Here is a 24,554-nt window from a genome sequence, read left to right as displayed (position 1 = left end):
GTCCAGGCGGTGATGGGCTGTGAGCCAAGTCTGGCCAAGTCTGGCTGTACAGGCCACACTCTCTCTCACGGTGAATCATCCATACAGCACTTTTTGTGCCATTTGGAAAGATCCTCTTCTACCATCAGCCTGAAAGTCTTTGTAACAAAAGTTCGAATCTACCTTCTCCTGGTGTGAATGGCAACCCCTCTGATGGATATCCTCGTTCAGTGCACAACGTGCCCAACCGCACATGGCAGTCCCATGCTGCCCTCTGGGCCTCAGGCAGGCAGCTGAAGCCCTCTCCTTTCTTGCCCATTGCAGACGTACTCTGGCCTTTTCTGTGTGGTCATCAATCCATACAAGCAACTTCCCATCTATACGGAGGCCATTGTGGAGATGTACCGGGGCAAGAAGCGCCATGAAGTACCACCCCACGTGTATGCCGTGACAGAGGGGGCCTACCGAAGCATGCTCCAGGGTGAGTGTGGGGCCGGGACTGCTGGACATGTCTTTCCAAGGGGGGGCTGGTCTGGGGGTCAGAATAAGATGACAGGTTAAGAATTTCAGACTCTGTGAGGCTTCTTTGTGGGGCAGGAGGAAACATAAATGGAGGGCTCAGCGGGCAAGTTCTGGTCCTACCAGACAGGCCCCCTTTTTATTTGTCTCTGTGTTCGCTCACCCAGGCCTCTGCAACATTTCCTCTTGAGACAGTGATTCTTGGTGTTCATTCATTCAACACTTATGTCGTGGACATGATCTGCGTTGCCACGGAATTCATGTCAGTCCCATAGATGATGGGCAACATGGGGTTGCTGTGTACAGCTGGTCAGGTTGCACAAAGATGTCCAGGCAGGGGCACAGGGGTGACTCGGTTAAGCGTCTGACTTCGGCTCAGGTCATGATCTCATGGTTCACGAGTTCTGAGCCTGCTTCGGATCCTGTGTCTCCCTCTCTCTCTCTGTCCCTCCCCTGCTTATGCTGTGTCCCTCTTTCAAAAGTAAGTAAGACATTTACAAAATTTTTAAAAAATTTTTAATGGTTTATTTATTTTTGAGAGAGCGAGAGAAAGCACGAGCAGGGGAGGGGCAGAGAGAGAGGAGGACACAGAATCCGAGGCAGGCTCCAGGTTCCGAGCCATCAGCACAGAGCCCGACGCGGGGCTCGAACTTATGAGCTGTGAGATTGTGACCTGAGCCGAAGTGGGATGCTTAACTGACTGAGCCACCCAGGCGCCCCTAGGAAAAAAAAAAAAAAAAAAAAAAAAAAAATATATATATATATATATATATATATTTTTTTTAACGTTTATTCATTTTTGAGACAGAGACAGAGCATGAATGGGGGAAGGTCAGAGAGAGAGAGGGAGACACAGAATCGGAAACAGGCTCCAGGCTCTGAGCTGTCAGCACAGAGCCCGACGTGGGGCTCGAACTCACGGACCGTGAGATCATGCCCTGAGCCGAAGTCAGATGCCCAACCGACTGAGCCACCCAGGCGCCCCTAGAAAATATTTTTAAAAATGAAAAAAAAAAGATGTCCAGGCAAAATTACATAATTCACGTGTCTTATACATAATGTAACCATTATGTATTTATTGTAAGTTTATTTGAATAACTATTTGGTTTATATAAAGCACATTCACTATTTTAAAATGTATGTCTTACTGACGTATAATAATATGCAGCAGGATATTTATATGGTACCTATATACTTACATCATTTATATCCTTATATCACTTGTGTATCTTATATCATTTATTACATGCCATCGTTCTATCGTGTGTTATAATAATGCATTTATATTATATAACGCAGTGGTTCTCGGAGTGTGGTGCCCTCACCACCAGCATCAGCGTCACCTGGGCACTTGTCAGACCTGCCAACTTGGGCCCCACTCCAGACCTGCTAAGTCAGAGAAACTCTCGGGGTGAGGCTCAGCGGTCAGTGTTGGCACAAGATTCCTGGGCTCCTTCTGGGGATTCTGATGCTGGAGCCAAGTTTGAGATCCACTGGTGTAATATCCGATATATCACATGCCTGCATTATGCGATAGAACGCATCCGTATGCGATGTTTTTGTATTCACATTATAAATTTCTATGTAATCATCGGGACCGCCGATTGCCTTTCGTTATGTCACCTAATTTGTTCTACATTTCTTTTTAAAATAATTTTTAGCCATTATTACATATTAGTTATTACGTCTCAGGAATAAATCAACGTACAATAAAGTAAGGGTGAGTGGCTACTCTGTGCTAGGCACCTTTCGTGAATCAACAGGTTTAAATCTCACAGCAACCCCATGACGTAGGTGTGCTCGTTATCCCTGCTTTCCAGATGGGGAAACTGAGGCACAGAGCGGTACGGTCATTGCCTACAGTCCAGTGGTGGGTGGGTGTCTGGGATGGGACTTGAACTGAGGGCCCCCAACCTCCGCCTCCCTGTAAGTCACGCTGTGTGTCGCATCCTCCTCCTGGGCTGGGTGCTGTGGGTGTTAACGTGTGACCCGCCTGGGTTCCGATTCCGCACCCCAACTCGGCCCCTTGCTTGCTGTGTGACCCTGGCAAAGTGGCTCCCCGTCTCTGAATCTCAGCTTCCTCACCTGTAAAATGGAGGTGATAAACCTCAGCTGAATAGAACGTGGTTCACTCAACAAACTACAATTCGTGCTGGGTGTGTGAGATTCAAAGACGTGAGAGCGAGATCCTGGGCCCCAGGGCTCAGCCCCGGACACAAAACAGGCCACAAAGCAGCAATCTATACCAGCTAGTATGTAGAAACTTTTTGGACGTTCTCTCTGAGTTCTGACTACAGCCCTGTGATGTCAGGGCAGATTTGAGCCCCGTTTTTGAGATGGGAAAACTGAGGCACAGAGCACCTCAGAGTTACTAGGCAGAGGGGAGGCTGGACCTTGAACCCACGTCCGTATGGCTGCCAAACCAGGCTGAATGCAGCTCTCCCTCTGGCTGAAAACCACGTAGAGGCCTCCTGTCCTGCTTAAAAACCATCCAGATCTTTTTTTTTTCTTTTAAGTTTATTTATCTATTTTGAGAGAGAGAATGAGTGTGAGCAGGGGAAGGGCAGAGAGAGAGAGAGAAAGAAAGAGAGAATAAATCCCAAGCAGACCCCACACTGTCAGCGTGGAGTCTGACGTGAGGCTCAAACTCATGAACTGTGAGATTATGACCTGAGCTGACACCCAAGAGTCGGATGCCTAACTGACTGAGCCACCCAGGCGCCACCCCCCATTCAGAGCCTTTAACCATGGCCTCCAAACCCCTCTGCACCTATCTCCAGCTCTGTCCTGTCCCCCGGCCTCCCTGGCCTCCTTTCTGTCTCTCAGACGTCTCCAGCTTGGTCCCACCGCAGGGCCTTTGCACTGGCTGTGTCCTCTGCCTGGAATGCTCTTGCCCTACTTCCTCGTCCTGTAGGGCTGAGCTGAAACACCACCTCTTCGGGGAAGCCTTCCTGGCTCTCTACCCCTCAGTCATTTCTTTACGCCAGGGTTTCTTATTCCTCACCCTATTGGCATTTGGGGCTGGATGATTCCTTACATAGGGGCGTCTCATGCATTGTAGGGTGCTTGACAGGATGCCCGGTTGTGACAATCAGGGATGTCTGCGGGCATTACTAACCAGTCAGATCACCTTCGGTTTTACGTGATGTGCTTCTTGTCCCCACTCAAGCAGAAGCTGCGTGAAGGGGCAGGGACCTTGCCAGTTCCCACTGTCGTAGGCGGCTGGCACTCCGTAGGTAGTCAGTGCACGTTTCTTGAAGGGTTGTGTCAGGTGCAGGGTGAGCGCTGGGGGAGTCGCTGGGGGCTCAACTTGAAGTTTGTCGAAGGAATGACATTCTTTCCGGTTGGAGTTCGTCGGCTCCTTTTGATGGGGCAGGAGACTGAGGCTGAGCTACTTTGCCAGCATCACATAGCAGGCAAGAGGCTGAGTTGGGCTGGGGTATTAGAATCCAGGAGTGTCACACACCAAAGCCCTTCTTGGGGGCGGGGCGCCGGGGTGGCTGAGTCGGTTGGGCATCCGGCTTCCGCTCAGGTCATGATCTCGCAGTCCCTGGGTTCGAGCCCCACGTCGGGCTCTGTGCTGACGGCTCAGAGCCCGGAGCCTGCTTCGGATTCTGTGCCTCCCTCTCTCCCTGCCCCTCCTCTGCTTGCGCTGTCTCTCTCTCTCTCTCTCTCTCAAAAATAAATAAACATTAAAAAAAAAATTTTTTTTAAACCCTTTTTGGGGGCAAAAGGCTTCCTTACCCCCTTTGAAAAGGGTTTGGTATAAGGGACCAAAAGTCTCACTAGAGAGACCCTCCAGGTGACCTGTCCCCCTCTATCTCTTCCAGATCGTGAAGATCAGTCCATTCTCTGCACGTGAGTAATCCTGGAGGACTTCCTGGAGGAGGCAGGGTCCTGGCTGGGTGTGGCTCTGCTTGGAATGGGCAGGTCTTACCTGGCACCACGGTCCACCCTGTTGCTTCCCCCTTGTGTTCTCCCCCATAGTGGGGAGTCCGGGGCTGGGAAGACAGAAAACACCAAGAAGGTCATCCAGTACCTCGCCCACGTGGCATCGTCCCCAAAGGGCAGGAAGGAGCCAGGCGTACCGGTGAGTTACCTGCCTTGGGACCCGCTCTGGACCCTGCCACCGGCAGTGCCCCCTCCATCTCAGGCTCTGCTTTCCCCATGGTCCCCTGCCTCCCGTGTGGAGGGCCGCAGCTGGGAGCCTTCAACCGGCTGCCCGTGCTGCCTGCGCGCCTGCTGTGTGCCTGGAAAGGGAAATTTGAGGGCCGGTTCTTGACCCCCTTAGCCCTTGGAGCGGCACCCAGCACGTGGTAGGCGCTGACGGTCTTGAGCACCTACTGCGTGTGGGGCCTGACCTGAGCACCTGCAGTCCTCAGTGTACTTCAGCAGGGAGCGTCCACGTAGTGCCCGTCTCTCTTCTTACGTTAACCCCAACGCTCCAGTGAGTGGGTGTCGTTTTCCGGAGTGAAAGAGGAGGAACCGAGGGCGAGGCTGGGGTGCCTTGGTCGTCGGAGGTCACGCTCCCAGGAAGGGGCTGGAGAGGATTCGAACCCGGGCCACCCGACCCCACGTGCCCAGTTTTGCAGCCCCTCACATCTCTCCCCACCCTGCCCGCCACCCGGGACCTCCGGTTCACCTGTGTGTCTGTCCACGTTCCATGTGCCGCGTCCCGGTCTGTGTCCTGGTCCGTGTCTCGTGTCCCGTGGCTTCCTCAGGCTGCCATCACCGTGTCTTATGTGAGTAGCCGGGAGTCGCCTCAAGTCCTGCCCTCGTGCCCCGCCCCCCGGGTCCGCCCCGCCCACGTCCTCCCGGCAGACAGGTCCAGGGCATCGCCGGCCACCGGGGAGCCGTGCTCCTGTTTCTGTGGGCGTGCCCGGCCGTGCGCCGTCACTTAATGCAGCCCCACTGTGTACGTGCGGGGCTCCCACTGCTGTCGTGGGGCACACACCGGGTTCCATGCTACGGTGTGGTATGGCCCTACCATGGCCCACGCAGCTTGTTGATGTCAAAATTCTTTCTAATGTTCAGAGTCAGACCTGAATGGTCGAAGAGACCTACCGCCTCTTGAATGCCTACTATGTGCCAGACTTTGAAGCACGTCATATTGACAGTACAGATCTTTTTTTCTTTTTTAAAAAAATTCTTATTTATTTATTTATTTAAAAAAAATTTTTTTTAACGTTTATTTATTTTTGAGAGAGAGAGAGACAGAGCATGAACGGGGGAGGGGCAGAGAGAGAGGGAGACACAGAATCCGAAGCAGGCTCCGGGCTCCGAGCTGTCAGCCCAGAGCCCGACGCGGGGCTCGAACTCACGGACCGTGAGATCGTGACCTGAGCTGAAGTCGGACGCCCAACCGACTGAGCCACCCAGGCGCCCCCAAAAATTCTTATTTATTTATTTTGAGAGAGAGAGAGAGAGAGTGAGTGAGGGATGGGCAGAGAGAGAGGAAGAGAGAGCATCCCAAGCAGGCTCCTTGCTGTTAGCACACAGCCTGATGCGGGGCTCGAACTCATGAAAACCATAAGACCATGACCGGGGCTGAAACCGAGAGTCGGATGCTTATCCGACCGAACCAACCGGGCGCCCCTAGGTTTTTTTTTTTTTTTTAATTTTTAATGTTTATTTATTTTTGAGAGACAGAGACACAGAGCACGAGTAGGGCAGGGGCAGAGAGAGAGGGAGACAGAGAATCCGAAGCAGGGTTCAGGCTCCGAGCTGTCAGCACAGAGCCCGATGCGGGGCTCGAACTCCGGAACTTCGAGGTCATGACCTGAGCCAAAGTCAGAGGCTTAACCGACTGAGCCCCTCAGGCGTCCCTCTCAAGGGATCACGTTGTGATCTACAGCTGGCTTTCGTTATGTTTTGTGATGTTTCCACTTCTCCTTGTATCTTGGAGTTTCTCCCTGTTCCCTTAACAATCGGGAAAGCAGGCCCCGGCCAGTTGCAGCACAGACCCCCCCCCCCCCCCACAGCTGGGCCAGCCCCCCTACCCCGGGCGGTCCTCACTGACCTGCTGTCTCCCACGCCCGCAGGGTGAGCTGGAGCGCCAGCTTCTTCAGGCCAACCCCGTCCTAGAGGCCTTCGGCAATGCCAAGACAGTGAAGAATGACAACTCTTCCCGATTTGTGAGTGCCTGGGGCGGGGGGTGGGGGGAAGGGAGGCCGCAGGTTGGCTGCAGGGTCAGTGAGATGGGAGGTAGGAGTGTAGGGGGTGGTAAAGGGGAAAGGAAGATGGTGTGGACTGGCTGAGGGAGGAGGGTGCCGGGAACTAGACTCCTAGGTCTGAGGGAGGAGCCAGGGACTGGACTGCTGGGTCTGAGGGAGGAGGGGCCAAGGACTGGACTGCTGGGTCTGAGGAAGGAGGGACCAGGGACTGGACTGCTGGGTCTGAGGGAGGAGGGGGTGGCGGCCGGGACCCCTGAGTCTGAGGAAGAGGGGCTGGGGTTTGAACTCCTGGGTCTGAGGGAGGAGGGGCTGGGGGTCAGGACTCCAGGGTCTGAGGGAGGAGGGGGCTGGGGGTCAGGACTCCAGGGTCTGAGGGAGGAGGGGGCTGGGGCAGGACTCCTGGGTCTGAGGGAGGAAGGGGCTGGGGGCAGAACTCCAGGATCTGAGGCAGGAGGGGGCTGGGACAGGACCCTTGGGTCTGAGGGAGGAGGGGCTGGGAGCAGAACTTCTGGGTCTGAGGGAGGAGGGGGCTGGGGGCAGGACTCCTGGGTCTGAGGAAGGAGGGGGCTGAGGGCCTAGACCCCTGGGTCTGGGGGAGGGGCTGGGGGCCAGGACTCCTGGGTCTGAGGGAGGAGGGGCTGGGGGCTTGGACTCCTGGTCTGAGGGAGGAGGGGCTGGGAGTCTGAACTCCTGGGTCTGAGGGAGGAGGGGCTGAGGGCCTGGACTCCAAGGTCTGAGGGAGGAGGGGCTGGGGGTCAGGACTCCAGGGTCTGAGGGAGGAGGGGCTGGGGCAGGACTCCTGGGTGTGAGGGAGGAGGGGGCTGGGGGCCTGGATTCCTGGGTTGAGGGAGGAGGGGGCTGGGGCCTGAGGAAAGCAGTCAAAGGGGCCTGGACCTTAGCTTCCCCAGGGACCCCCTGGTTGGGACCTCATGATTGGGATGGGGTTCAGGAGGAGGGAGAAAGAAAGTTGAGATGCCGCCCTAGTTCTGGGAGGGGTGAGTGTGGGTTAGGGGTGCTGTTCAGGTCCTCAGGGGGAGCAGGAGGACCCTCTGCTAACTCCCAACCCCTTCCTTCCCAGGGCAAATTCATCCGCATCAACTTTGACGTGGCCGGGTACATCGTGGGCGCCAACATCGAGACCTGTATCCTCTCGTAGCCCCCGAGGGGCACCTGGCGGCCGGGGAGGGTGGCCCTTGGGGTCTCCCTGCTTGCAGGAAACAGGTGTTCACACACACTGGGAAGCCTGGCTCCTCACTGCTCAGAAACGGTGCCTCAGTTTCCCCCTCTGTGAAAGAGAAAGGAACCTTGGGTAGGCGTCGGTGCAGCGCCTCCCCGTGGAGGGAGGAGGGCAGGGGCGGTGGGTTGGCCGCGGCTTTACCACAGAGAGAGGACACAGGGCACAGCCAGCAAAGGGAGAAGGTGCTTGGGGCAAGTGTGGAGGGGACCAGGGCAGAGTCTCCTCCCCCTGGAGTCACACACGATGCACAAGGTGCGACAACGCATGTGAGGTGTCGATCAAACAGAGGAGCTCCAGGAGTGCAGCATTTAAGAGGAGGGGCAAAGAAATCACAACGACCTGGGTTCACATTCTGGCTCTGCCACTTTGAGCCGTGGGACCTATGGTATGTTATTTGACCGCTCTGTGCCTCAGTTTCCCCCTGTGTGCACAGGGAAGGATCATAGAACCTGCCCTCGAAGGGTTGTAGGACAATGGGGGTCAAATTAGTAGCATGGCACCCACCACATGGTAAGCATTCCAGAACGAGCTGCCATCGTTAGGAGTTAATGATGGGAACAAATTAGCAATGTCCTTATGGGAGTTACTGGCAGCTTCCTGGGGCTTTTGGCCTCGGGTCCCCTGGAGCTACCGGCACCTGCAGCCCACTGCTCCTCAGCATCGAGGCTCCTGCTTACGCAGGTTCTTAGAGTGCCCGGCTCTTCCTGCCCCATCCATCCCGCCATCTTGTACCTCCTCTGACCCCGTGGTTCCTGGTGGGGGGTGGGGGGGGGGGGAGAAGGACATTTGTCTTCTCTGCCCACCTCCAGATACAGACTTTCTTTGTCCGCACTCCCCTTCTAGTTCCAGCTGCCCCCTCTGGGCAGATCTCTAGTGCATGGCTGCCTCTGCCTTGGGGCCAATGACCAGCCTGTGGGTTGATGTTCATGGAGGGTGAGGTAGGGGGGGTGCCACCCCCAGGCCAATCAGCAATCAGGTGGGTCTCAGGCTCAACCTGACCCCTCAGCCCTAGCGTCACCATGACCAGAATTTTTTTTTTTAAGTTTATTTACTTCTTTTGAGAGAGACAGAGACAGCGCAAGTCGGGGAGGGGCAGAGAGAGAGAGTCCCAAGCAGGCTCCACGCCGTCAGCACAGAGCCCAATGCGGGGCTCGAACCCGTGAAACCATGAGATCATGACCTGAGCCGAAACCCAAGGGTTGGACGCTTAACCGACCGAGCCACCCAGGTGCCCCGAGCACGACCAAAATTTCTTGAGGGTTTCTCCTCTGAGAGGTCACCCTATGAGATCCCAGGTCCTCTCTCTGTACCCATACCAGCCAGATATGGCTATCATCCCATTTAACAGAAAAGGAAACCGAGGCTTGGGGTGCGTGCTCCCCCAACCCTACCCTGCCTTGGGGGATCCCTTCCCCGGGTCATCTTCTTCTTACCTGAGCAGGTTAGCGACCCAGGGCTTTTGGTCAATGGTTTGCAGCTGACCTTGGTCAGGGCTCCCCAGGGTAGGTCTTATGTGACTGCTGTCCCTCGAAATAGGTGCTTCGCGGTCCATGAGCGTGAGACGTAGAGGGGCAAACATGTTATCAGGTGTTTGATTTTACTTTAGGGCGGCTTGCCAATTTTTAGTGCGTGAACGTGCCATGTGACTTTCCTGGAAGGGAGGCGCCGATGGCCCCCCGTATCTGTACGGGGAAACTGAGGCTGGCAGGGAAACAATGGACAGAGAGATTCTTGGTCGCGGTTAACTACATGCCAGGCACCGCTCTGGGTGTTTGACGCACGATAACGCACCTGCCCTCGCAGCGGCTCATTCCTGCGTGTTGCGTCCAGCCTGTTGCACAGATGAGGAAACTAAGGCACGGTGCTTGAGTGACGGGTCTGAGGCCATTCTTCCAGTTAGTGGCAAGGACGCTGGCCTGGGCTGTGAACAGCTCCATGGTTTCACAGGAGAGCAGTGGGGAGCGGCGTGGGTCGAGGGCACCGTGTGGGCTCGCCTCCCCGCCCGTCACCACCCTTTCCCTGTGGCACTTGACTCCTGGCCGCCCAGACCTGCTGGAGAAGTCGAGGGCCATCCGCCAAGCCAAGGACGAGTGCAGCTTCCACATCTTCTACCAGCTGCTGGGAGGCGCGGGGAGAGCAGCTCAAGGGTCAGTGCAGGGGCTCACGGGGCGTGGGAGGGAGCCCCGGGTGGGCGTCTGGCTTCCCTGGGCCCCCGGAGGAGGAAACGGGAGGCGCTAGAATTTGCCAGGCACCTGCTTGAGGTCAGGCTCCTGCTGGGCGGTGGATACGGGTCCCCTCTACGCCGCCTCCTGCCTGAGCTCCCCCCTGTCTCCTCTTTGCTCCTCCCACGCTCTGGCTGAAGAAAGTCCGGGGCTCCCATTTACTGTGGTCCCCACTGTCCCGAGGCTCCTTCTCAGGCTGGCTCCTTCGCCCGTAGCCTTGGCTGCCTCCCGGCCCCCCTCTGTCAGGCTCCAGGACCCACGTGCCTTCTGCTGCCAACCCCACTGTCCCACGGCTTCCGCTAACTCAGGCCCCCGCGGCCTCATTGCTTCTGCAGCCCCTGCCTGCCCTGGGCAGTTACGGGACTGGACAGTCTCTCCGGAAGGAGGGAAGACGAAAGGGTCTGATGTGTGCTAAGCGTGCACTCCACCGTGAGGGAAGGGTCTTCACTCATTGGACAGGAGGAGACTGAGGTCCCCGGTGGGGAAGCGACGCTTGCCCCGGGGGTGGCCATCGTGGCCATCGGGACGTGAGTCTGACTCCGCGGCTCGCCCCTGACCTTGGGCCTCCACTCATGACACCCTGCAGCTGACCTCCTCCTGGAGCCTTGCTCCCACTACCGCTTCCTGACCAACGGGTCGTCGTCCCCTCCCGGCCAGGAGCGGGAGCTCTTCCACGAGACTCTGGAGTCGCTGAGGGTCCTGGGATTCACCCCGGAGGAAATCACCTGTGAGTGAGCCCCAAACCCCGGCTGCAGGTGGGGCTGGGGCGCCGCATGGGCAGGCGGGGAACCTGGGCATTCAGTCCCGGGTTGGGAAAAAGAACCGGGGGCGGGGGGGCAGAGGCTGGAGGAGGGAGGAGGTGTAGCTTTAAGGAAGGGATCGGGAAGGGGACACAGCGACGGTGGCCTCTGAGCAAAGGCCCGAGGAGCTGAGAGAGTGAGGACCGGTGTTCCCAGGGTGTTAACCCCAAAAATAGAACTCTTGGCTCAGTTGCTAACAAAATGGATTGATTTGGGAACAGCAGAGAACCGTAACTGGGGACAAGCAAGCTACGGCAAAACCACAGACCCGCCTGAGCTGCTGGGGCGGCCAATTTCTTTTTCTTTTCTTTTTTTTTTTTAATGTTTATTTGTTTGGGGAGAGAGAGAGAGAGCGAATGAGCAGGGAAGGGGCAGAGAGAGAATCCCAAGCAGGCTCTGTGCTCTCAAGCGCAGAGCCCCATGCGGGGCTCGATCTCATGAGCCATGAGATCATGACCTGAGGTGAAATCCAGAGTCAGACGCTCGACCGCTCGACCGACTGAGCCACCCAGGCACCCCGAGGTACTGTATTTGTTTGCTAGGGCTGTTGTGACAAAGCACAACCCGAGCGCACAACCCAGCGGAAGCCGCTGGTCTCCTGGTTCTGGAGGCCAGCAGGCCTGGTCCTGGGAGGATCTGTTTGTTCACTGCCTCCCTCCCAGATTCTGGTGGTTTCCTGGCAGTCTTCGGTGTTCCTTGGCACATAGGAGCATCACCCGATCTCTGCCTTCATCATCACGTGGCTTCTGCCCATGTGCACATCTGTGTGTTCAGATTCCCCCGTTTATAAAGACACCTGTCGTGTTGGATCAGGGGCCACCCTGCTCCACTGCCATCTCATCTGGACTTTAATTATATCCGCTTGAGTCAGTACCCGTATAAGGTCACATTCTGAGAGGTCCTGGGGGTTAGGACGTCAGCATATCTGTTTGTAGGGGAACAGGCACGATTCAGCCCATAAGTGCCTATAGGTGGACCTCAGTCCTTCCGCGACTGCCTGACTTTTCATTGTTCGCGTGAACTTTGAGGTCTAGGGTTGAGTGGAGGGGCCGCGTCCCTTTCTCCTCTGGCCTCCAGCACTGCGGGAGGCCCAGGGAGCTATTGTTGGCTCCAGGGCCAGCTGGGAGGGCTGGAAACCCAGCGCCAGCTTGCCTGTCTACCCAGGCTGCAAACTGGCCGGCCTCCTGGGGCGTATTGACCCAGGGTCTCAGACCTTCCCTGCTGGATTTCCCAACCTTGGTTGTGTAACTTCCTCCGCCTGCCTGAGAGTCGTCCGGGCAGCTGGCAAACAAATTCAGACAGCGGCCACAGGGGGGCCTGGCCTCTGACACACTTGCCTCAAGTAACCCTGGGAGCAGCTGCCCTGCTGTGCCCTGGGTATGGGCAATTCTTTTCCTTTATTTTTTATTTTTATTTTTTTTAACTTTTAAAAAATGTATTTATTTACTTGGAGAGAGGGAGAGAGAGGAAGAGAGAGAGAATCCCAAGCAGCTTCCACACTATCAGTACAGAGCCTGACGTGGGGCTCGAACTCCCGAACCGTGAGATCATGCCCAGAGCTGGAATCAAGAGTTGGACGCTTAACTGACTGTGCCACCGAGGTGCCCCCAATTTTTGCAATTCTGAAAAACAAAAAATTTTTGAAGTGCCGTAGGCACGTGGTGACATAATCTGAATGTGCCTAAGGTCGCGGCGAGGAAACCCACGTCTCCTGAGGTGCCCTGAGCCCTAGGTTCCCTCCCACTGTTCAGCTTCCTGCATCCCCTTCTAGAAATATTTTAGACATCTACGAAAAGACACATGTTACTTTTCTATAAAAGGAGGCATTTCCTAGCCCCGGGGCTGATGTTCAGCCGTACTAGGGACAAAAATGTTAAGATATTTCTCTACTGCATTTTTTAAAGTTTATATATTTATTTATTTAGAGAGAGTGGGCGGGGGGGTGGAGGGAGAAAGAGAGAGAAAATCCCAAGCAGGCTCCTGGCGGTCAGTGCGCAGAGCCCAATCTGGGGCTCGATCCCACGAACCGTGAGATCATGACCTGAGCCGAGGTGAAGAGTCAGGCGCTTAACTGGCTGAGCCCCCCAGCCAGTTTAAATGCTCCGCTGCTGCATTTAAAAGTTCCTCTGTAGTTGCTGCCGCAGGGGGACCGCATCTCCTTGACCTTCTGCCCAGGACCATCCCAGATACAGCAACGAACAGGTGAAAGGCACCTGGCACACCGGGGGTGGCATTGCGGTTAAGGACTCAGCTCATCTCTCCTCTGCTAATGTGCTTTGTGCCTCACTTTTCCCAGCAGACAGTATATTTTAGCAATAATTCTGGTTTTGTATGTATAGGTAGGACTTCAGTCGTGTGTTGGGGAGGGGCTGCATGAGGTTTCGTTGTTTAAATGGACTAGGATTCTTTTTAAAAAAAATTTTTTTTAACGTTTATTTATTTTTGAGACAGAGAGAGACAGCGCATGAACGGGGGAGGGGCAGAGAGAGAGGGAGACACAGAATCGGAAGCAGGCTCCAGGCTCCGAGCCGTCAGCCCAGAGCCCAACGCGGGGCTCGAACTCACGGTCCGCGAGATCGTGACCTGAGCCGAAGTCGGACGCTTAGCCGACTGCGCCACCCAGGCGCCCCGAGCGTTTTTTCAATTGTGGAGAATCCACTTCATCGCCGCCCAGAAGGTGGCGCTAGTTTCCATCTCCACCCACGGTGTCCCCAGAGTGCTGTGTCCCTGGGTGCGTGCCAGCAACCGCCGTCGTAAGCTTTTGGGCTTTCGCTGGTGTGGCAGGTGGATGGGGTCTCGTCGTCGTTTTCTTTAGCGTTTTATTGACAAGGAGTGGAGTCAGCCAGTCACCTTTGTCTAGACTCCTTCTGACAGAAGAGGTGACCGAGTTCCAGGGAGTTGGGGTGTCTTCCCTGGGACTCACCCCAGTGGATGAGGAGGTGGTGGGACCTGGGTCGGACCCCACAGCCAGCCGGTGATCTGGTTTTAGGGAGGCGGGTGGGCACCTCTGGGAAGCTTTCCGGACCATCTCTGGGAAGGTGGTCGCCAGTGGGAAGCCTGGGGCGGAGAGCACTGGGGACCAGTCCAGGCAGGCACCATGAATGACACTTCCAGTGGTTGAGCAGAGAACCTGGCACTTGGGTCCTGGCTCCTGTGAGCAGGACTGGGCGTCACCGGCCCCACGCCCCTGCCCCCGCTGGCCTGGGCTTCCTTGCCATCGGCTGGTCCGAGGTCACCGGCAAGAGCTAACTGCCAACTTCTCGGGTGTCAGATTCACCCGGGCGCTTGGCCCCGGTGCAAGTTCCTAAGTCAACTGTCAGAGGCCATTTTAAAGGCCACTGCGGGGGACTCAAGTCCGGGCTGGGTCCGGGCTGATGTTAAGGAATGAACGATCATTCAGTTTTTAGGTGATGATGCTATTGTGGGTCCATAAGGGAGATGTCCTGGTTTATTTATCTTCTGGGAGGTGCGCCGCTGTCCCCAGGGGAGACTCCCAGAACTGCCAGGGCTCTGGGCTGTCCCCCGACTGCCCAGTGCCCCCTGACCCCAGGCGGGCAGAACCAGAGATCTCTGAACCCAGCTCCTCTCACTGCCCAGCTTGGGAAACTGAGGCCCACGAGGTCACCCAGCTTGTCCAAGGCCACACTGCAAACTCCCACATCCAGTAATGTATCCCCCACTAGTTAACTTTTTGGCATTTATTCATTAATAGGGTGAGTCTTCCAATGGCGAAGGGGTTTGTGGGCCAGTCGTCTGTAGGCACTGGGCGAAACTCACAGTGGCCAAGAAAGAACGAGCCCCTGACCCGTGGAATGCTCAGACCTAGAAGCGTCCGTTTACACAAACGGATTAGAGTTGAGCCCGTGGAGGGGGGAAGGGTGACCAATAGAAGGTGCATGGAGCAGGGACCACATGTCACAGGGTTCCATCACGGTCGGGGGAGGGTCAGGGCAGCCTCTGGAGGAGACGGCCCTCGGCTGAGCACTGATGACCTGGCAGGAGTTAACCAGGCATAGATGGGAGGGTCTGGGGCAAAGCCCTGGCGGCAAAGAAGAGTGTTGGAGGAACCGAAAGGGGGCTGGGTGGCTGCTTGGAGTAAGCGAGGGGACCCTGGGGCCGGAGGAGCTGTGAGGGTCAGGGACAGGGTGCCAAAAACCCTGATAAGAGGTTAGATTGCATCCCAGAAGTAGTGTGGACCACGGAAGGAATTCCTCCCTGGAAACAGGCAAGCTTAAGTTCATCCGTGAAAGCATTTATAGGGCACTAACTGTATGCAGAGCGCACGCTCAGGAGATGAGGAAGGAACAGGTACTTTCCATAGGGATTATGATCTCAGTGGGGATGGAGAAAAATCAGTATTTGTTGCACACCCTGTTGTGCCCTGCAAACTATACCAAAACCTGTTTTGTTAACTCATTTTTATTCTTAATGGATGTTACATTAGTTTCAGATACACAGCGTATGGATTTGACAGTTCTTTCATTAGTCAGTGTTCACCTCAAGTGCAGTCAATGTCTGCCTTTGGTTTTCTTTGAGAGAGAATTCATGTAACCGTGAAATTCATCATTGTGAAATGCACAATTCAGCAGTTTCTAGTGCACGTAGATTCCTGTGCCGCAAGGTGTTTAATTCCAGACACCAAATCCTTTTTTTAAATGTTTATTCATTTATTTTGAGAGAGAGAGAGAGAGAGAGAGAGAGAGAGAATCCCAAGCAGAGTCCACACTCTTCAGGCAGAGCCTGAAGTCAGGGCTCGAACTCGCCAACCGTGAAATTATGACCTGAGCCGAAATCAAAAGCCCGAGGCTTAACCGACTAAACCACCCAGGTGCCCAACATACAGCTTTTATGGTAGTAACTCTCTGGAGGTGCCTAGTTGGCTCAGTCGGCTGGGCGTCCGACTTCAGCTCAGGTCATGATCTCGCAGTCTGTGAGTTCGAGCCCCACGTCGGGCTCTGGGCTGACGGTTCAGAGCCTGGCGCCTGCTTCGGATTCTGTGTCTCCCTCTCTCTGCCCCTCCCCCGCTCACCCCCCCCCCCCAAAAGTAAATAGATGTTAACAACAAATTTTATAGTAGTAACTCTCTGTAGACTCTCCTGTCTTAAACAGCCAGGGCTCTGAGGAGATCAAAGCCTGCCATTTGGACACTCTCGGTTACAAAGGAGACGCCCCGGCTTGGCCACCCCTGAGCCCCTGACCTGGAACACTGAACAACATGTTCTACATATTCTGCTTGATGGGCTTAGAGATGGCTCTCTATAGTCTCAAGACAGGGGCTAACCCGGGCGTGCAGGGTATGCTTGTACTAACCAGCCTTCCAGCACGTGCCTTACAACATGGTACCTCTGACCCCCTGTATCAGCTTCCCATGACCAGTCACCAGTGACCACAAACAGTGGCTTAAATCAACACACCCTTATTCTCTTACAATGCCTGAGGCCGGAAGTCCAAAGCCAGTCTCCTGGGACTAAAATCGAGCTCTGGGCAGGGCTGGTTCCTTCTGAAGGCTCGCCAGGAACATCCGTTTTCTTGTCTTTCCCGGGTTCAAAGCACATCACGCTAACCTTTGCTCATGTGGTCTTCTCCCTCTGCCTCCCTCTTTTTTTTTTTTTTAAGTTTATTTATTTTGAGGGGAGGATGGGCAGAGGAGAGAGGGAGACAGAATCCCAAGCAGGCTCCTCCCAGCTCAAAGCCCGATGTGGGGCTTGAACCCACGAACTCATGAAATCATGACCTGAGTCAAAATCAAGAGTCGGACGCTTAACCAACTGAACCACCCAGGCGCCTCCCTCTTACAAGGACCTACAGTGAGAGTCTACTTGGGTTATCCAGAATAAATCTCCTATCTTGACTTTTTTTTTTTTAATTTTATTTATTTATTTTGAGAAAGAGAGCTCGAGTGAACAAGGGAGGGGCAGAGAGAGAGAATCCCAAGCAGGCTTCACGATGTCAGCAAAGAGCCCGACGCGGGGCTTGAACTCACAAACTGCAAGATCATGACCTGAGCCGAAATCAAAAGCAGGACACTTAACTGACTGAGCCACCCAGACGTGTCCCCGTTTTGACATTTTTAATTTAATCACACCAGTGAAGGCCATTGTGCTCTACAAGGTAGCATTCACAGATGCCAGGAATTCGGATGTGGCTCCTGGGTGGCTTAGTCGGTTAAGCATCTGACTCTTGATTTTGGCTCAGATCATGGTCTCACGGTTTGGGGCATTCGAGCCCCTCTTTGAGCTCTGTGCTGACAGCATGGAGCCTGCTTGGGATTCTTTCTCCCCCTCTCTCTGCCTCTCCCCCACTCTCTCTCTCTCTCTCTCAAAGTAAATACATAAACATTAAAAAAAAAAAAAAAAGTCGCACATTCCACCAACTGAGCCAGCCAGGCACCCCTCAAAAATTTTTTAGGTTACACACACACAGGTGCACGCACACGCACAGGCATGCCCATCCACACACATTTCCCCAGGATCACACGTGTCTAGCACATTTCACTCTCCGTCGGTCTGGAACTATTCCTTCTTTATCGTTGGTGACCTTGAGACTTTTGAAGATTACAGACCAGTTGTTTTGTCTCAACTCTGGCGTGTTTCCTTGCGATTAGATTTAGGTTACGGGTTTTTGGCAGGAGTATCCCAGCAGGGTGCTCGTCCCTTCCCCCTCCACCACCCTCTTTTTCTAAGTAATCAGCCTAGAAGCAGAGACACCAAAAAAAAAAAAAAGTGCCCGGAGCCTAAGCATCCAGTCCGGGGGCTTTCTGCAAGCGAATGCGTGTATAACTGGCACCTGGAAGGTCCCTCGTGCCCCTCCCCGTCACCAGACACCCCACACCCCCCACCCCCAATGTGATCATTATTCTGGCATCTAACAGCATGGAGCTATTTTACTTGTTCCTGCATTTGGGTACAAATAGACGCATACTGTGCGTGTGCTTTCGTGTCTGTGTTCTTCTGCTTAACCACGTGACAGTGAAGTTTGCCCATGTTCAGCGAGTGGCCAGGAAGGGGCTTCTGAGAGGCCGGCTCCACGGGCGCATCCACTCCGTAAACGCTCGGGCAGCTGGAAGTGGATGATTTGTGCGCTTTTCTGTATGCGGGCCACGTGTACGTGCTTCCATTCGAATTTTATGCTGGAAGAAGGCGGCAAAGACGAAACGGATGCGGAGCCTGGAGTCAGACTGTCCCAACTTTGCGTCTCCCCTCCGCTGCTGGTGAGCTCAAGTTGGTCGCCTGACTGTGCCTTGGTTTCCCCATGTGCCAAGGGTTTTTTTTTTTACTCACAGGTAAAATGTTATTGGAGGACCTGCCTCGCGGAGTTAAGAAGGTTAAGTGAGTTCATTTGGGAGTGTTTGGGACAGGACCTGGCATGGAGGGGGTGGAAAGAAATCGACATCCATTTGAGCCCGGAAATCGCGAAAACCGTTCTGGAAGGCGTGGTTGATGGGGAAGCTGGGCGCTTGCGCGGATCTGTAGCGTCGCCATAAAAGCGGCGGGTACAGGTCCAGTCAGTCCCGTGTTCATGGGTTTTCCGGTCCCACTCAAGGGCTGCGTGCAGCTTCACTGTCGCAGATGAGAGGGTTCCCAAATCTTGATAAAATGCTGAACAAAACCCGACCACAGCGTCTCCTGGGATTTCATCGTGGCTCCGTTCCTGGAAAACCTACCGCGTGTCAAAACCAAACACGAAACACTTGGTGTTTATGCATAAACCAGGTCGGGTTGCTCAGATCATTACAAACCATTCTGTCATGGGCAAAAATGTCCACGGGGACGCTTAGGAGTCATGCGGTGTGGGCAGTGCTTCGTGCCACAGAAGGGCGTCTTCACCCGGGTCCCCACCTGCCCGGGCCCTGTGGTATCCAGACACACCCCGCAAGTGGCCCCGTGGCCTCGGTCTTTATGCCCGCCACCCCCTGGGAGTTCCCGCGATGTACTCTAGGGGGCAGCGCTGCCCACTCACCATGAGCGAAATTTCTGGCAGCTCTGTGCTGACAAGGAGGGGGACAGTGCATCCTCTTTTGCGGGTTCTGCATTTGCGACTTTGCCTACTCGCTAAATTTAACCAAACCCCCCCGAACCAGTACTCCTGGTGCTTCTGTGACCGTTGCGTCTTTCACACAGGGGTGGAAAGTTGGAGTTGCCCACGCACACACGGGGCTGGGGTTCCGCGACGCAGTGCTCTGCCGCCTCGTCTCGGCTCCACCGTAAACCGGTGTCCTTTTCGCCGGCTACTGAGTGCCACGTGTTTCACGGTTTTGCGCCTTGCTGGTTGATGGTTTCACTGTCTAAAGTGCCCCCCACGCGTCGGGCTTAATGCGGGCTGGCATCCCCACGTGCAAGAGGGCTGTAGTGTTTCTCACAGAGAAAACACATACATTAGATGAGCCTTCTTCCGGCTCCCATTAGAGAGGTGTTGGCCGTGAGCTTGATGTGAAGGAAGCAACATTATATAGGTGAGGTATCTTTGGGACAGAAACACGCATAAAATGAGGTGATGTAAGGGCTGCTGCGTGGCTCAGTTGGTTAAGCATCAGACTTTGGCTCAGGTCATGATCTCGCGGTCTGTGAATTCGAGCTCGGCCTCAGGCTCTGTGCTGACAGCTTGGAGCCTGGAGCCTGCCTCAGATTCTGTGTCTCCCTCTCTCTCCGCTCCTACCCCACTCGTGCTCTGTCTCTCAAAAATAAACACACATTAAAAGAAAAAAAGAGGGGCGCCTGGGTGGCTCAGTCGGTTAAGGGTCCGACTTCAGCTCAGGTCACGATCTCGCCGTCCGTGAGTTCGAGCCCCGCGTCGGGCTCTGGGCTGATGGCTCAGAGCCTAGAGCCTGCTTCTCATTCTGTGTCTCCCTCTCTCTCTGCCCCTTCCCTATTCATGCTCTGTCTCTCTCTGTCTCAAAAAATAAATAAACGTTAAAAAAAATTTTAAAAAAATCATTTATCTGCTCATATGTTTTAAGAGCTGCCCAGTGTCACCAATGGATTTTAAGCTGAAGAATAGTGGTGTAATTTTGACATAGGGTTTTAAAGCTGGATTTCCTTTTTTTTTTTTTAATGTTTATTTATTTTAAGAGTGAGAGGGAATGCACATGCGTGCGAGCAGGGGAGGGGTAGAGAGAGAGAGGGAGAGAGAGAATCCCAAGCAGGCTCCTTGTTCTCAGCGCAGAGCCTGACTCGGGACATGATCTCGTGAACCACGAGATCGTGACCTGAGCCGAAATCAAGAGTCAGACGCTTAATGGACTGAGCCACCCAGGCGCCCCATTAAAACTGGATTTCTAAGGGGCTAGTTAAGAGCACGCATCAGAGTGCACGCACACGAATACCCTCTCTGCCCCTTAGCCATGCTGCGGATGGTCTCGGCTGTTCTCCAGTTTGGCAACATCGTCCTGAAGAGAGAACGAAACAACGATCAAGCCTCCATGCCTGACAACACAGGTAACCCCACCTGGCCCGCTGCCCACGCGGGGTCCTTGTGTCCCTCTGTTCCCCCGGACAGAGCAGCCCCCCTACTCCCTGCTCCCCAGCAGGGCATGCCTCCAAGCTGTGCTGATCCTTTACCAAAATATCATCGTCCACTCTGTTCCTCATTGTAAAAGGTGTGACCTCTGCCAAAGCTTTGAACAACACCAGTGTGCCCGAGATCCCCCCCATCATCCTGGCCCCTCTGACAAAACTGCCCTTAGCATTGGGCTTATCTCCTCTTGGCCTCTGTGCTTTGCATATATACTTTAGTTTTTGCTTTTCAGAAGCAGGATTATAACCGATATTCCTTTTTTAATCAAAATGGAAATAGTTCTGCTTCTTTATTATCATGAAATAATACAAGCTGGATGGGGGGGGGGGCGGGATCAGGCAACACAGAAAAGTATAAAAGCAGGGGAATTACCCACTGTCATACACCTGAGCGGTAATTCACTGCAACATTTTTGGGCATTCCTCTCTGGGCTGTGTTCTTCCTTTTTTTGTTTTTATTTATTTAAAATATTTTTTTAATGTTTATTTATTTTTGAGAGAGAGAGCAGGGGAGGGGCAGAGAGAGAAAGAGAGAGAGAGAGAGGAGACACAGAATCCGAAGCAGGCTCCAGGCTCTGATCTGTCAGCACAGAGCCCAATGCGGGGCTTGAACTCAGGAACTGAGAGATCATGACCTGAACCAAAATCAAGCTTCGGCTGCTTAACCGACTGAGCTACCCAGGCGCCCCACGTCCGGGATTATTTATCCCATGTCGGGGTCCCAGAGAGAGAATCGTTGGGCCAGAGGAACATACACACTTTTAGGGCGTGTGATACCTCTGGTGGGAGAGGCCGGGCCCCTTGTCTGTGCTCAGCGGCCGCTGCCGCTTCCTAAGGCTGATCAGACCCCCTGTCCCTCCCGCCCTCAGCCGCACAGAAGCTGTGCCGCCTCCTGGGACTAGGGGTGACGGATTTCTCCCGCGCCCTGCTCACCCCCCGCATCAAAGTCGGCCGAGACTATGTGCAGAAAGCGCAGACCAAGGAACAGGTGGGCGGGGCGCCGGGGGGGCGGGGCGCCGGGGGGCGGGGCGCCAGGGTCCTGGAGCTTTCAGCCGCTTATGCCGGGTTTTTCTTGCACTCAAACTTTTGCTGAGTGTTCGCTCTGTTACCATCTCTGCTTCTGGTGCTGGGAATAAAAGTAGTAATGGAAACAGACCATGCCTTTGTGGAACTCAGGCTGAAGTAGGAAACAGATCATTAAAAAAAAAAAATGCATAAACGGTGGGGCCTCCTATGAAGGAGGGGGTTTGGGGGGTCAGGGAAGTCCTCTATGAAGAGATGATGTTTGCGTTGAGACCGAGATGGCTCAAGGCAGAGGGAACCGCATGTGTAAAGGCCCTGGGGCTGGAACAGGGTTGGCGAATTGAGAACACGAAGGAGGTCAGTGAGGGTAGATAGCCAGGGCCAGGGAGGCAGAAGCTGCAGTCGGAGGGGTTGGAAGGGGACGGATCACACAGGGTGTTAGGGGCCACAGTAAGGAGGTGAGTTTTATTCAGAGTGCAGCGGGCCAGTGAGGGTTTAGGCCAGGGAGTGACTTGATTTGGTTCGTCTTTTATGAAGACCCCTTTGTCTACTGCATGGAGAATTGGACCCAGGGGGCATGGGTGGGAGCAGGGAGACATGAGGAGGTTGCTGTCAGAGTTCAGGCGAGCGATGGGAGTGGGGGGATGGGGAGTGGGGCGAAGCGAGCCCATGTTAGAAGTTTCCAGAATCCAGCTTTTGGGCAGAGGCCTCTGCCTGTCCCCAGGCTGGGAACTCGAATGAAGTACAATTGTGAAGACATAGAGAGGGACATGAGGGCCAGAGATCGGAGCTCCCGCCGACCCAGGTTCCATCTCGGCTGAGGTCCTGTCGTTAGTACCATTTTACAGATGAAGAAACTGAGGCACAGAGAGGTTTATTCACATGCTTGAGGCCACACAGCTAAGGGGCAGAGCCAGGATTCAAACCCGGGTTGTCAGCCTCCAGAGTCCACCTTCTGAACTCTCACGGTGCTGTCGAAATTGGTTCAGGCGTTGGGGGGGCGGGTTGATGACCTCACGCGCCCCCAAGCGGTACACAGTGCCTGGCGCAGCGTGGGGCTCTGTACCGGTCGGTGTCATCGATTAGCGTCATTGTTCTCGATGAGCCTCGAGGGGGCCCGTCAGCGTCAGTGTCTCCTTGCTGGCCCTGGGCTTGTGCTGGGGCCGTGGAAGGGGGACCAGGCCCTCACATGTGCCCCGCCCCACAGGCCGACTTCGCGCTGGAGGCCCTGGCCAAGGCCACCTATGAGCGCCTCTTCCGCTGGCTGGTCTTGCGCCTCAACCGTGCCCTGGACCGCAGTCCCCGCCAGGGCGCCTCCTTCCTTGGCATCCTGGACATCGCCGGCTTCGAGATCTTCCAGGTCTGGACCTGGGGCCAGGCTGGGGCCGGAGGGCTCCGTCACTCCGGCCCTGTCCCCCTCTCTTTGTGTCCCTGTCCCCCTCTCTCTGGGTGTCTTTCCACCAATCCTGGACCATCCCCCCCCCCTCCTCCCTGTCTCTGTCTCCTCCCTTTCTCTTTTCTCTGTGCCCACCCCGTCTTTGTCCTCCCCGTGTCTCTGTCCCCCTATCTCTGTTCCCTTACCCATCTCTGTCCCCCTCCTCATCTCTGTCCCCCAGTCTCTGTCCCCTCTGTCGGTATTCCCATTTCTGTCCCCCCATCTCTGTCCCACCCCCGTCTCTGTCTCCCCCCATCTCTGTCCTCCCCCCCAACTCTGTCCTCCTTGTCTTTGTACCCCCCATCTCTGTCCCCTCACCCCATCCCCTCATCCCTGTCCCCTATCCCTGTCCCCCCATCCCTGTCCTCCTTGACTTTGTACCCCCGTCTCTGTCCCCCCATCCCTGTCCCCCATCTCTGTCTCCCATCCCTGTCTCCCATCCCTGTCCCCATCCGTGTCCCCCATCCCTGTCTCCCATTCCTGTCCCCCCATCCCTGTCCCCCATCCCTGTCCCCCATCCCTGTCCCCCCATCCCTGTCCCCCCATCCCTGTCCCCCATCCCTGTTCCCATCCCTATCCCCCATCCCTGTCCCCATCTCTGTCCTCCCATCCCTGTCCCCATCCCTGTCCCTCATCCCTGTCCCCCCATCCCTGTCCCCCATCCCTGTTTCCATCCCTATTCCCCCATCCCTGTCCCCCCATCCTTGTCCTCCTTGTCTTTGTACCTCCGTCTCTGTCCCCCATCCCTATCCCCCATCCCTGTCCCCCATCTCTGTCCTCCCATCCCTGTCCCCATCCCTGTCCCCCCTTTCCTGTCTGCCATCCGTGTCCCCCATCCCTGTCTCCCATTCCTGTCCCCCCATCCCTGTCCCCCCATCCCTGTCCCCCATCCCTGTCCCCCCATCCCTGTCCCCCATCCCTGTCCCCCCCATCCTTGTCCTCCTTGTCTTGGTACCCCCTTCTCTGTCCCCCATCCCTATCCCCCATCCCTGTCCCCATCTCTGTCCTCCCATCCCTGTCCCCATCCCTGTCCCCATCCCTGTCCCCCCATCCCTGTCCCCCATCCCTGTTTCCATCCCTGTCCCCCCATCCCTGTCCCCCATCCCTGTCCCCCCATCCCTGTCCCCCATCCCTGTTTCCATCCCTGTCCCCCCATCCTTGTCCTCCTTGTCTTTGTACCCCTGTCTCTGTCCCCTATCCCTATCCCCATGTCTGTCCTCCCATCCCTGTCCCCATCCCTGTCCCCCCTTCCCTGTCCCCCCATCCTTGTCCTCCTTGTCTTTGTACCTCCGTCTCTGTCCCCCATCTCTGTCCTCCCATCCCTGTCCCCATCCCTGTCCCCCCTTCCCTGTCCCCCAGCCCTGTCCCCCAGCCCTGCCCCCCCAGCCCTGTCCCCTCTCTCACTGGTCCCTTATCCTCCGCAGCTGAACTCCTTCGAGCAGCTGTGCATCAACTACACCAACGAGAAGCTGCAGCAGCTCTTTAACCACACGATGTTCGTGCTGGAGCAGGAGGAGTACCAGCGCGAGGGCATCCCCTGGACCTTCCTGGACTTCGGCCTCGACCTGCAGCCTTGCATCGACCTCATCGAGCGGCCGGTGAGCCTCAGGGCCCGCCCGCCGCCGTATCCACCGCCGGGAGACACCCCCGCCCC

General features: G+C 55.4%; 1 protein-coding gene across 1 annotated transcript in view; it reads left to right on the top strand.

The window, feature by feature from the left end:
- MYH14 (myosin heavy chain 14) overlaps nt 1-24,554 on the top strand; it is a 90,944-nt gene that overhangs the window by 10,790 nt on the left and 55,600 nt on the right. The window contains 13 exon segments of the mRNA XM_042919350.1: nt 304-460; nt 4,329-4,356; nt 4,486-4,588; nt 5,220-5,240; nt 6,540-6,632; nt 7,750-7,813; nt 9,956-10,038; nt 10,040-10,055; nt 10,717-10,857; nt 20,269-20,364; nt 21,312-21,430; nt 22,673-22,825; nt 24,325-24,498. Coding sequence (XP_042775284.1) covers nt 304-460; nt 4,329-4,356; nt 4,486-4,588; nt 5,220-5,240; nt 6,540-6,632; nt 7,750-7,813; nt 9,956-10,038; nt 10,040-10,055; nt 10,717-10,857; nt 20,269-20,364; nt 21,312-21,430; nt 22,673-22,825; nt 24,325-24,498 — 1,248 coding nt within the window.

This window comes from Panthera leo, chromosome E2 (assembly GCF_018350215.1).
Source record: "Panthera leo isolate Ple1 chromosome E2, P.leo_Ple1_pat1.1, whole genome shotgun sequence".
In the NCBI taxonomy this organism is placed as follows: domain Eukaryota; kingdom Metazoa; phylum Chordata; class Mammalia; order Carnivora; family Felidae; genus Panthera; species Panthera leo.
This window is presented reverse-complemented; position numbering and strand designations above follow the sequence as displayed.